Source organism: Oryzias latipes, chromosome 12 (assembly GCF_053564925.1).
Source record: "Oryzias latipes strain Hd-rR chromosome 12, Olatipes_Hd-rR_3.1".
Lineage (NCBI taxonomy): Eukaryota > Metazoa > Chordata > Actinopteri > Beloniformes > Adrianichthyidae > Oryzias > Oryzias latipes.
Window position 1 is genome coordinate 28,613,055 of NC_136248.1, and position 12,415 is coordinate 28,625,469.

Genomic DNA, 12,415 nt, shown 5'->3' on the forward strand with positions numbered 1-12,415 from the left:
TTGGAAACATTTTTCAGTGAAAAAAATGAATATATATATACATATATAAACATAATTGCATTTTACCATCTTTTAAGCATCCTCATATTTTTTAATAAGGTTGTCTCATTCAAACCCAATGTTGCCTTTGAGATATATTTCAAGAAATGTCACACTAAATATAAAAATAGTACAATTTATGTCCTAATTTAAAAATGATCAGCCCTGTCTTAGGAGTTTCGTTGATTAGCAGTTTGGTATAAAAAATATGTTGCTAATTTCGGTTGGCATAAAATACAAATGTTTGGTTTTGTTAACTTTTGTGATTAGGATTAGTTAACAAATATCTGCATGTTTTAGAAGGAGAAAGAGCGGAATTAGAAATAGAAACTTTTAGAAAATTGATGTGAGAACCTGCAGATCAGCTACATTTTACACACAAAAATGACTAACATCAAATATATGAACACACAATTTGAATGTTTTTTTAACGTGAAAAATATTAACTTTAAAGAGCTTTTAGAGAGCTTTTAAAGCGTGTGCATAATTCATCGATTGTTTTATAACCATTGTCCAACACAACCAAATTCCACCGCAGCCCTAAATCTAGCACTGAACTAGAAGGAAATAGTTTGTTATGGTTCATTGCTGTCAGACTCTTGAACACACAAAAGATCCTGCAAATCTTAACACAGGAAGACGCCGGATCCAATCACCAATACACACTTGGAGGGAACACGCAACTACTCACACCAGGAAAACATTCATTTCCAGGACTGACCGGCCCACTCTGCTCCCCCCTGATCTTTTCCTGTCAAATTCCTGTAATTCTCTAGTTTATCTCTGGTTTTTCTACTTCTGGTCTTCGTACCATCCCTTTAGTTTACTATTGATTAACCCTTATTGTTTGGTTGGGATTGTAGTAGCTCTTGTTCAAATTCCTCTTCAGGTTTCTTGGATAGTTGGACATTTCATCAATTGTAGTATTTGGGGAGGGGTATTTTTGGTTTGGTTAGTAAACGCTGATAAAAAACCTGAGTTTTTCTGCTTGTTTTATTGTTGTGTGGATTCATGTTTGCTCCCTTTACCATGAATCCTCCTGTTTTGTTGCCATCCTTTTTTTAGATTTTGTTCAAATTGTGTTCCCTCCTCCACCAGCCCAACCAATAAATGGCTGTGCTTCCATGCCAGTTTGCCATTTTCATTTTTCACTTTCTTACCCAACTCTTCCTTTAAGAATATTTTTTCAAAGTAGAACCCAATCATCAGTCCTGTTGAAAACTTTCTTTGCTTCCTCTTTTCTTTTTTTGTCGTCCACTCGTTCCTCATTTAATATGAAGACTGCTACAGACAGGAAATTAACGGAGAACAACATCACAAAGAAAGTCCATAAGTGTGCACAACTGTAAAACCTGCCATGCTTCTTGCTCATTTTCCGGAATATTGGTGGCATAGGAAAAGTTGCCAACAACCAGCTGGTTGTTGAATCATTTGCAGTCCATAAATCAAATAAAAAACGTGTTATTCTTCATAAATACATGTTTGTAGTTTGGTTCTGACTCTATAAGAATCATTTCATAGGTTGCAGTGTCGTAGTGTTTGTTGCCGTCCCGCTTCTGTCAAAAAATGGTGAACATCTGTTGAGAGTCTGACGTCGAACCGGTGCTAAACTGCCGTACATAGTCTAGTTTTGTTCGGACCACTGTAATATCCCCTGACTTGTTTTTCATCCCCTCATGTGCCGGAGTCTCTGGTATCATTTGCTGGAACATTTCCATGGTGGTGTAGTCACTTGAAAAAGCCACCGGAGGTCCCAAGCAGTCTGTCTGTCGCTTCTCCAGAAATGTATCCGCCTCTAGAACAGGTGAGAGGTCTCCATCTTGTAGGTCCTTCTGGCTCCACTTGGAAGTCATCTCTGGTGGGTCTCCCTCCAGCTCGAAGGCACCGAGGGGTGGCAACACCGTGGCGAATGTGCAAGCAGGGACCAAAGAGTCATTTTCAAGAATCTGGAGACTCTCCGTGTCCCATTCTTCTACCTTCAGAGTGGCAAGTATTCCCAGAAGTTCCTGAGTAGAGGACAGTTAACGGTCAACATGGAGCATCTTTTGCAAGAAAACTAGGATGCCGAGGGGGGAAATGGATGCTCACCAGCTGACAGGAACCCTCTATTTTCTGCACAGCACTGCTGTTTCCAGGGTTTGGTATGTTTGGCCAAAACACAGATTTGGCTCTGGATGGAGATGAAGGACCAGACACAGTTAGATGATTTATAGTAGTACTTCGCTTCCTTTTTACACCTGAGCTTTACCTTTTTAGTATCGGGGTTCCAACAATCGCAACAGTGATCACAACTGCAAGAACTGTGATGACATTTCTGAAATGGAAATGTCCTATGCAAAGAAAGAGGGCAAACATCCGAGGTAAGCTACTTTTTTATTTTTTTTACCATGACTGGTGGAAACGTGTTTGAGCTGATAAAACCTTCATGATCTGTCTTAAAAAAGATTGTTGCACTTCTGACTCCTGCACCAGCAGAGGTGAAACCGGACACCTGGACCTGGTACATGGTGTCGACTTTGAGCTCCTGCAGTTTGCAGCTGTTAAAGGTAGGACCCACTGTTATGTCTGTGAAGAAATGACAATGTGCTGAAAGTTAAAAACAACACTTGAACTTATCAGGGACTAAAATGACAAAACAAGATCTTTGTTTTTTTTTTTGTTTTTTTTTTGTAACCTCTTGCACTATCAGTGCTATTGGACAGAACTCTGTGTCCCATTGAGTCCAACTTTTGTTTCATTTATTAACTTTTAAAATAAAAGATCAAACTATTTTCTATACCAATGGATGTCTGAACCTTGGAAAAACATAACTCCTGATTCTCTTTGGAAGGGTTTCCAGCATCCCATGTCTCTGTAGATTATTAGAGACTGTCTGATTAAGGCCAAACATTGTTGTGGACTAAATGAATTTACATGTGGTCCTACTGGAGTCTGTTGTTCAGATCACTGTTGTGCTGCAGAACTTAACTTCTCTTGAGTCACAAATTAAGCTGTATGTTTAGGATCAGAATCTATATATTCATCCCCTCCTAGGACGTCCTTTCAGGTATTTGGTTGCAACCAGGATCACATAATCACACTACCACCACCGTGTTTGACAGTTGCCCTGATTTTCTTCTTCTAAAGGCTCCAGACATTGACTCTATTCGAAAACTGGACTGGGTCACCACACTTGCTCTAACATGTTCTTGCCAATCTTCTTTTTTCCTCTCTTTTTATGCAAGTTATTTAAGTTTTACACCGATGCCTAATGACAATCAGATGTCTCAATAAAAGTAGGTGGAGTCTGCTGGCCCCCACCTCCACCGTTCAAAACGTTTGACAGATTTCGGGTAGCCTACTTTCCGTGGCAGGGGTGTGAACTTCCAACAAGTTCCCTCCTGATTGGCAATAGTGGTTGCCATAGAAACGTTCACTCACTCGGACCAATTACTGTTTACTGATGTCGTCTGGCTTCTCCACAGTTTCACGTTTCTCCATTTGTAAGTTGTGACTCTCAACGTGGTTTTCTGAAATTGTTTAGAGAAACTTCTCATGCTTTTTTATGAAACCTGCAGGTGTTTTCGCTCCTGAACCTAGCTGGGGGATAAAAGCCGGATCGCATTACAATCAGCTCTTTATTCCAAAGTCTAAAATATTAAATGCCAAATTCCAAAGTCTCAATTCCAAATTTCAAAGACTAAAGTTTAAATTCCAAATTCTATATTCTAAATTCCAAATTCTAAATTCCATATTCTAAATTCCAAATTCTAAATTCCAAAGTCCAAAGTCTTAGTTCTAAATTTCAAATTCTTAATCCTAAATTCTAAATTCCAAAGTCCAAATTTTAAGCAATTTATTTGGGTTTGTAATGCAAGAAAGTTTTTCAATCTAACTGTACTTGCTGGTTTGTTCAGTGTACCACCACAGTTGAACTCTGTTCATGCTGATAAAACATGTATTTTAGGGTGTGCTCTCTGTAAAGCCTCTTTGGTTTGACTGCTCGGGTCACGAAGGTCTTAGCTGATGGTGAGCAGGAACTCCACAGATCAAAATACCAATGAAGGCTGTGAGGCAGTGGAGAGCTTGGTTCACTGTTGCCTGGATTTTACAAATAAGACTTCATTGGCTTACTGGTCTCTGTCCTCACTCCTCTCTGGTTGCTGTGGGCGAAGTGAAGGATGTAACCACGCAGAAATCCTCTGACCTGCTCCTCTGGGATGGGCGACCACCGCACCAACGCTGAATTCAGCGTCACGCTGTGGCTGCTGATGTTTGCAGGAGCCCCCACAGGAGCTGTCAGGACACAGAACCACCAGTGGGTTGCAGCTGCTGAGTGGCCGGTAATGTTAGAATGCGTTACGATGGGGGACTCACAGCCTTCCAGGAAATAAACGTACGTCCTCCCATAGGTGCTCTCACTGTTGTTGACCTTTTTCATGTTGCAGGTGTCCTTATCGGGTCTGGTGTGCAGAACGATGCTGTATCTTTTGTAAGGCTCCAGAGGCTCTGAGTACCAAAGACAAAAATCATCAAATAATCACATCAACTGGAAAAAAATTGTTATTAAGTTTCTATAGTCACAATCTTCAGCCTGACCTGTCCTCTAAAATATGCAAAATGTTGAATGCATTTGTAAAACATGCCAGATCTGATCCATAGGAAGAAACAAATATTATTTATTTCTCCTTTAAGATATATATATTTTTTATATATATATATATATATATATATACATATATATATATATATATATATTTTTTTTTTTTAAACTACACAAACTCAAACTAATATGGAAAAGAACCCCCCTAAATGTCTTGGGGTAGTGGGCTAGAGCTCTTGGTGACAGATTAGGAACCAAAAGCGAAAAAAGGACCGGAAACATTTGAGGAACAAACAGTAGCATCTTACAGCCGCTTTGAGCTGCTTCAGCCCTTGTGGGTGAGAAGAAATATGAGACACATTTGTGGGATGTCAATGACAAAGGATAAAAAACGAGTTTCGAGCTTGTTTTCACCACGACATGGTCATAATCTTCAAGCAAATTTCACATGGAAATATGGGAACTCTCTTTTGAGAACCTCAAAGATCCCACAGCTAAGAGAAACCAACCACAGGGTTTGTTTATCCTCTTTGCTCCTGGGACATGCAGTTTTAATTTGATCAGTTTGACTTAAGTTTTATGCTGCCAGACTGCATTTGTTTTCTGCAACAGCTTTATAATCCAGTTTGACAGAAAACCGCGTGTGTCGCCACCAAAGCTACAAGGAAGAAGAACTGACTGACTGGTGGAGATGATCTTTACCCTTATTGGTCCTTCCACAGACTACAGATCTATCCCCCCTATCAGGCAGATCAGAGTCTGCTTGTTTGGTTGACTGTGTCTGAGAACCGGACCCAATGAGTGTGATGTCATCCATAAAAAAATTGCTTATTTTCGGCTCCAACCAAATTAAGTCAATTCCGTCGCCATTTCTTATAATCGTAAGGATGAGTGCCCAGGGAGGAGTCTATTTGAATGTATCGCTCTTCAGTATAAACTGCTAACACAAGAACAGCTCACGCATGTTACGTAGTCTGGGTCCAATTTTTTTACAATCTACCCACCTGGTAAAGGAGATAAGGTCTTATAGTAGTTGATGTCCTCATAAAAGGACCTGTAGCGCGCTGCTTGCCCACTTCCCTTCCACTCCACTGAATAGCAGATGAACATTTTGAGGACATCTGGCTTCCAGCGGATGGAAAAAGCTGTGCTGTTGTGGACCGTCACATTCAGCCTCCTGTCGTCTTCATTTAAGGAGGAAAAGTTTGTTCAGAACCAGTTCCTGTCATCGTTGATCCGTTCTAAGCGGTAGAGGCTGAAGTCTAAAGTCTCTGAAGTATTTAGCCTGATGATTGCAAAGTCCTGTAAGGCCTGAGATGGGGGTGTACCAACCGTGCATTGTCTCCCGCTCTGGAATGATGTGGCTCACGGGTGTAGAGACGCTTGCATTGTTGTACGTGCTGATGTTGATCTGATAGGCTGAATATGAGAGGATTAACCGGAAATCCGACAGACAGGTGTCCACCTGCTGGCGTGGGGGCTCTCCCGACACTTTCCCGATGGTCAGGCGGTGGCAATCATGTAGCTGTTCAGCAGCAGAACACCAAAAAGACGGATATGATCAGATTAGACTTGCTTTTGCTGCTATTTCCTTGAGTTAAAACAACAAATACCTTGAAGGCTGCAGAGATCAGCCTTTGGCCTGTTTCCTCAGGAATGTCCGTGTCTTTGATGCTGACGACAGCGTGCTGAGTTGTGAGCTCTGAAAGACCGCATTACTCAATAAGAATTTTCCTTGTTAGAGATAAAAGTATTGATTGATTTCAGTGGTTTGGTTTTTCTTTGATCCTCTGGGGTTGTCTCATAAAGCAATCTACATTTTGGGTTTTTTGTTTCCTTTTTAGTTTTTTGGTATCAGATGAGTTTCAGGGCTTTTTTTTAATTCTCGTCTTTCACACCCACCAAGTTCACAGCTTCATTCAATCATTTCTTGCTCAGACTAGCTAATTATCAGCCTGCTTTTATACATTTTTTTATCTATTATTTACTCTTTGGTCATTTGGGAACATTTTCTTAATCCAACAAAACCGGAGTCAAACATTATATCTCTTCCTGAGATGATTTTCATAAAATATTAACACCTTCTTGTTTTATATCAATGTATGTCCTTAAAACAACAGATTAAGGTTTTGCACTGTCTAAAATATCAGTAGCATTAGACGTATTGGCACCTGGGCCTTGCGCCAAATCCTGGTTCTAGTGACTCTAATCCCGCCTGGGTTCCGGCTCTCCCTACCCTACCTGCTGCTAAATACCTGGATCAGGTTTGTTCAGTGTCTCAGGGACCGAAATCATCAGATGTAGTAAATCAGCCACAGACGGGCAGTGTATTCATGAAAAACAAGCAGGGTAGTGCGATCAGCCCATACCATTATCTTACCTCCTTCACAGTTGCATCCCATCAACATCGTGCCACCAAACTGACCAATCTGAATGTCCAAGGGTGCAAATTGCTTCTTTAGATTTTGTTGAAACCATTGACTGTATATGAGAACTGGACTAAGTAATATCTTCCCCCTCGTGTTCCAAACAGGGAATACCTGCTGGCTCCAAGAAGCCAAAATCCCATAGACTTCTATAGAGAAATGAACAGATGTTCCTCAGTCTTTCTATTGGTCAGAGGAACCATTCTTGATCTGATACCTTTTTACAACATGTTCTTGATAATCCTCGTTTTTTTCACGATATATTTTTCTTCATTTCAAGTCATTCAAGTCATGAACTGGCCAATCGGATGCCTCGATTCAAGTAGATGGAGCCTGCTGGCCAAAGTTTGATTGACAGATTCTCCCGAGCCCGCTTTCAAGTGGTGGGCTGTGGCCTTCCTGATTTTTGAGAGTGGTTACCATAGAAACGTTGACTCAGACCGACTTGGACCAATCACTGCTTAATGACGACATCAGGCTCCAATATGTCGGAATATCGTAGCAAAATGCTGACTGGATTGATTTCATTGGACCCGGAAGTAAACCATATGGATGACATCACTCAGTCCAGTACTCGTATACAGTCAGTGGTTAAAAGCACAAAACCAAATGATTCCAAAATATTTCCTGGTCATTTTCTTTCTATTTTTACATTTTGGTTAGTCTTCTTTTGCAATCCCCACATTCACATCAGCTCTGGAACTGGACTGAACTCCTCTTTCGGACAAAAAGCAGCCTCCTACCCCTTGGGACGATGTAAACGCTGCTCCACGGACACTGAGAGCACCTCTCATTAGTGACACATCGGGCCTGCACAGCATAAACCAGCGAGGTGTTCAGGTTCCTCACTCTGCACGTGTTTGCATCGAGGGACTCCACAATCGACTGCAAACAAAGCACAAACAAACCAACACAACCTTATGAGTTTTCTTTGAATCATTGGTGAAACTGTTGCCATAAAATATTTGTAAATAAGCTTGTAGTAAAAGTTTCTTCAGGTTTAAAAGTAGCTTTTCAAAATAAGACTTGTTTTGTACATAGATGCTTCGGCACTGTTCATTACTGGATCTCCTTTTATGCTCATTTAAATCTGGTTTGTTTTCTTACAGAAGGGAAGTTTGACTAAGTGTGGATTCAGACTGGACACATATTGTCCGCTTAAAGTGAACCAGATTTAATGTCCTCCGATAATCCGGGACAAATTTTCAGTCTGAATACACCCAAGTGGACCCTGATCCTGGACCAGGAACCGCTCTCGGACCCATCTTTGGAGGTAGTCTCGGTTCGTTTCCAATGGGACGGAGCTTCTGTTTGCTCTGAGGTTCCTCAGTCTGAATTCAATCTGTTCCCGGAGCGGAACAACTGAACCAAAACAGCCACCGTAGCCAACGTAAACAGAGTAGGAATGTAGCAACAAATCGATTGTTGTGGTATCAGCCAGAAACCTTGTAGTTTCCTTAACAGAATTCTCTTAAAACAATGCCCTTAACGTCACTTAACGATGAGACACAGCAACTTATTGAAATGTGATCGGATGAATTCAGACTCATTAATCGACTTTTAAAGTGATCCACATTGCTTCTCACTGTTTTCCTGTTAATCTATTTGTCAGAAACACTCATCAGTGCACCTTCTTAACCGTCCTCCTGCCAGTAACCGCCCTGCAGCTCACCTCCACCGGACCAAGACAGCGAGTAAAAAGTGTTGATTCTGACGTTGAGACAGACGTTCAAAATTTGTGAGGGTAATATAAAGTTGGAATGAACTATAAGTGCAGGACTTCCATCATTTCTGACTCTAGTTACTTTGCCCCGCCTTCGTAATTCATGACCAATGAGTGAAGAGATCTTTTGATTACAAGCTTAAGTCAGGAACAGGAAAGTCGGCTTGACGGGAATCTGGATCAAACCAAAAGCTTTTACCAGTCTGAGTACAGCGTTTAACATCATGTTGGTCAGATCGCTTGGAGGCAAATTTGTTTCCATATCATCAGTGTAAAACTTTAAAAGAATGTGCAAATACATTTCAATGATTACAAACGTTTGGAACAAAAAAATGTCACACATGTTCACTTGAAAACTGTTGAAAAAGTTAGTATTTTTGACATGTTCCTTATGACATTTGGACTGTACTGGCTTTAGGAAGTCTAAATATATTTATAAAATACGTTTTTGTTTTGTTCTATTTATTTTTTAATTTGGATTAAATGCATTGTTGGTAGTTTTGTATCTTTGGAAGATGCATTAAATGGATACTGTGTCAAACCAAAAGCCAAATATCATTAAAAAAATAGTTAGGTAAAGCAAATAGTGGCTGAAATGTACAAGTTCACTTCCTCGCACTTCCTTTTCAAGCAAATAATGACATTATTTTTGACAAACTTTACCTTTAATGGATACAATGTGTCAGGTATTGTATCTATAAGTACGAATATGTCCATCTCTGATAACTACTTATCATAATGGTGTCATTGATATGTATATGTGGATGTATTATATGGATATGCATCGTCATTTACTTGATAACATCTAAAAATTGATGTATCTATGTTGTGTTTGTCTTCTTCAGTGGTATGATTGCTTAAAATGAGCCAAATCCAAATTCCAAAATCAAATCCAAGTTTTCTTCTGACCTCATCCCAGTTTGGACTGTCCAGGACTTTATATCTGACAGCAAACTTGTTGATTAGCTTTGCGTCCTCCTGCTTCCAGGTTACGGTCACACGTAGCTCTCCATCGCTGCGGCTCAAGCTCACATTTACCGGAGGCTCACAACGCACTAAAATAAACAAAGAAGTTCTTGTTAAAGCTATAAAAAAATGATAAAAAAGACAGTGTAAGGACTTACACAGACTCTTTGGAGAACCGTGGAAAACGGCTGTGGTGCAGTGGTCAGAGTGCAGGTTCTCAAAGATCTCCACACTCAAATTTGTGTTTTTTTGTCTGCGGATTGTTTGATGAAAATTAGAAATATTCTGAAAGATCTTTTTGCTTCTGTTGAGACAAGAAAAGGAGAGTTTATCGTAAATAAATCGCATCAAAGGTAAAGAATATGTTGCCTCATCTTTTGGAGTAATCACACAGGACAAAGTAAAAAAAAAAAAAAAGCAGCATAATGCCCTTTACTTTCTCTATATGGGTCAAAGGTGATGACGTTTTGGTTCAGGTACTGATGCGAGAAGTCCTCTGGGTTGTGTCTGTGTTTTCTCACTACTTAGTGCACTATAACCACTGTTTATCCTTTTTTTCAGTGTTTGAATTTACACTTACAAAATTCAGCACCCTTGACATTTCCTAGAGGGCCTTAATAAGACTAGCTTTACATGATCCTCACTTGATTGCTGAATACAGACCATAATCCATTGCGTTTGAACAATTCGTCTAACACCATTTTTTTCTGGGTGTACAAAGTTACAGTTTCAAAATCCAGACCCCTAGAAACGTTCCAGAATTGTCTGTGAAGAACTAGCGTTCACCGTTGCTCACTAGATTGGCAAATATAGACCATGATGCATTGCGTTTGGACAATTTACATAAATCCTCCACGTTGTCATTGTCAGAACACAGATGATTCATACACAGTCTTAATAAAAATGTTATTATGTCACGCTAGCAATTGGGCGACGTAAAAATAAAGTTGTTGCGTTATATTCCAGGGCACAAGGTCATCCTGCACAGTTTAGCCTTTTCGGGGGGTCACAGTTTTTTTTCTGCCAACTGGTTGCCATGGCAACCAGTTCCTTTTTTTTGTTAAAGCCCGAAGGACAACGTCAGCGGCCCAGCGTTTACGAAAGATGTGCTTTCTTACTTTTGGGTGACAACGAGCGTGTACGTGTTGTGAGCTGCGTTGCGTCCCGGCCTCCACGTACAGTTGTACGTTGGTTGGTAATGGCGACTAAAGCAGTCCAAGTCCCGGACTCCGTCTGCGGACACAACGAGTCACTTTTCATGTCTCAGACCGAACAGCTGACGAGTCCTGACTGTGTGTTTTCTGTACCTGGGTGATGCCTACAGCGCTGGAGACTGACAAACGTTGGGTTGACCTTTTTGCAGCTCTCTGGAAATCACCAATGTTTCAGAAATAGGTCAATAGGTTTTACAGATACGTTTCATGAGGCAAACCTCTGAAAGGGGGGGACAGCATTTATCTTTAATGTGGAGAAAACAAGTCAGACGTACCTGTGGAAGCCTGGGAAGGAGGGCAGAACATGGAGCAAATGATCAGCATCAAACCTTCAGTGAAAAGGATCAACCGGTTACATTGTTCCTCCCAGAGTAGCAGCTCATGTTAAACAGAAGCTGATGGTCAGATTCTCACCAAAAATGAGGAAACTCAGAGAACCTCCACTCTTTGAATCCAGCTGAGCGGCTCGGCTCAACATGCTGCCTGCGGCTGCCTGAACAACTGAAACCAAGAAGGTGGGTTTGAGGTAATCTCACGCCCACGAGCTGCAGTCATTCAGCCAGAATGCTCACTGAAGCTGCTCATGAAAATGAGCAGCCAGGAAACTATCAGGGAGTTTTACGCTCGGCGCGTCGAAGAGGCGGGGACGAGTTTTCCCACGAGGGGTTCAGCGACTGACAAACGGCAGTTTGCAGAAATGATCACCCTGTTTTTACTTCTTCTTTTCCACTTATAGATCTGTTCAGCCCTTGAGGCCCCTCTGCAGGCCCAGGTCAGCAGATCCCTCCGCTCTGCAGGAAGTCCTCCATTCATCGTCACCAAGGACTGATAACCTCTGGGACTCCAGAGCTGACAAATTATTTAGATTTCCAAGAACTGAGAGGACACCACACACTGTGAGGATCAAGCTACAACCCTTTCATCAAAATGAGTAGAAGAGGGAAGTTTCCAGGTTTAACCTTTTGAAAAAGATGAAAAAATAAAGTCATTAAAACTGAGGAGGGACTGTAGTCCTGCAGAAGTCCTGGACCTGTGGTTTTGCGCAATACTGCACCTTTGAGCAAACATGTTACCCCTGCCAAAATACTCAAAAACACACACCCAGTACTATATAAAAAACAAATTTTGGACATAGAGGACGACCCCTCCAAGAACTGATGACATCACAGCGAGAGAAACATTCGAGAAAAATCCACTGGGCCAAAATCTCTTGTGGGCCTCAAAAAAATCGGTTCAAAAACCACTAATGAAACCAAAATACACATGTTGGATGTTTCCACAGGATGTTTTAAAATTATTATGGGATGCGGCCATTCCATAATATTTGGCTAATTTCACATTTAACTATTATTTTACTTTGTTTTACCTTCTAAGCAAGAAAGATTAAGAAAAAGACCTTTTGAAAAACAAAAAAGGGAGTTACCGAAATGACACAAGACAGTCATTATAATAAAGAAAATCATTA

The 12,415-nt window shown here is 40.8% G+C and overlaps 1 protein-coding gene and 1 long non-coding RNA gene across 4 annotated transcripts; one reads left to right on the top strand and one right to left on the bottom strand.

Moving 5' to 3' along the window:
- Positions 1 to 1,261: 1,261 nt before the first annotated feature.
- On the bottom strand, positions 1,262 to 11,560 carry LOC105355216 (leukemia inhibitory factor receptor). Of its 2 annotated transcripts, XM_023961152.2 has the most exons (16): positions 11,365 to 11,560; positions 11,226 to 11,279; positions 11,044 to 11,103; positions 10,855 to 10,969; positions 9,895 to 10,040; positions 9,680 to 9,825; positions 7,791 to 7,932; positions 6,235 to 6,323; positions 5,954 to 6,146; positions 5,626 to 5,805; positions 4,396 to 4,527; positions 4,153 to 4,314; positions 2,461 to 2,604; positions 2,288 to 2,369; positions 2,128 to 2,209; positions 1,262 to 2,045 (listed from the first exon to the last, which is right to left on the bottom strand). In XM_023961152.2, the coding sequence occupies exons 1-16, from the start codon at positions 11,426 to 11,428 to the stop codon at positions 1,599 to 1,601; spliced, it is 2,238 nt and encodes a 745-aa protein (XP_023816920.1). In that variant the 5' UTR covers positions 11,429 to 11,560; the 3' UTR covers positions 1,262 to 1,598. The 2 variants fall into 2 exon arrangements, with proteins under 2 accessions (XP_023816920.1, XP_078812112.1); XM_078955986.1 differs by having other exon boundaries at positions 4,153 to 4,527.
- On the top strand, positions 2,039 to 11,824 carry LOC111948377 (uncharacterized). Of its 2 annotated transcripts, XR_013659416.1 has the most exons (4): positions 2,039 to 2,180; positions 2,296 to 2,399; positions 2,484 to 2,585; positions 4,194 to 4,326. It is a non-coding gene; the product is annotated as an uncharacterized LOC111948377 (long non-coding RNA). The 2 variants fall into 2 exon arrangements; XR_002874360.2 differs by lacking the exons at positions 2,039 to 2,180; positions 4,194 to 4,326 and adding an exon at positions 11,687 to 11,824 and having other exon boundaries at positions 2,263 to 2,399.
- Positions 11,825 to 12,415: the final 591 nt, after the last annotated feature.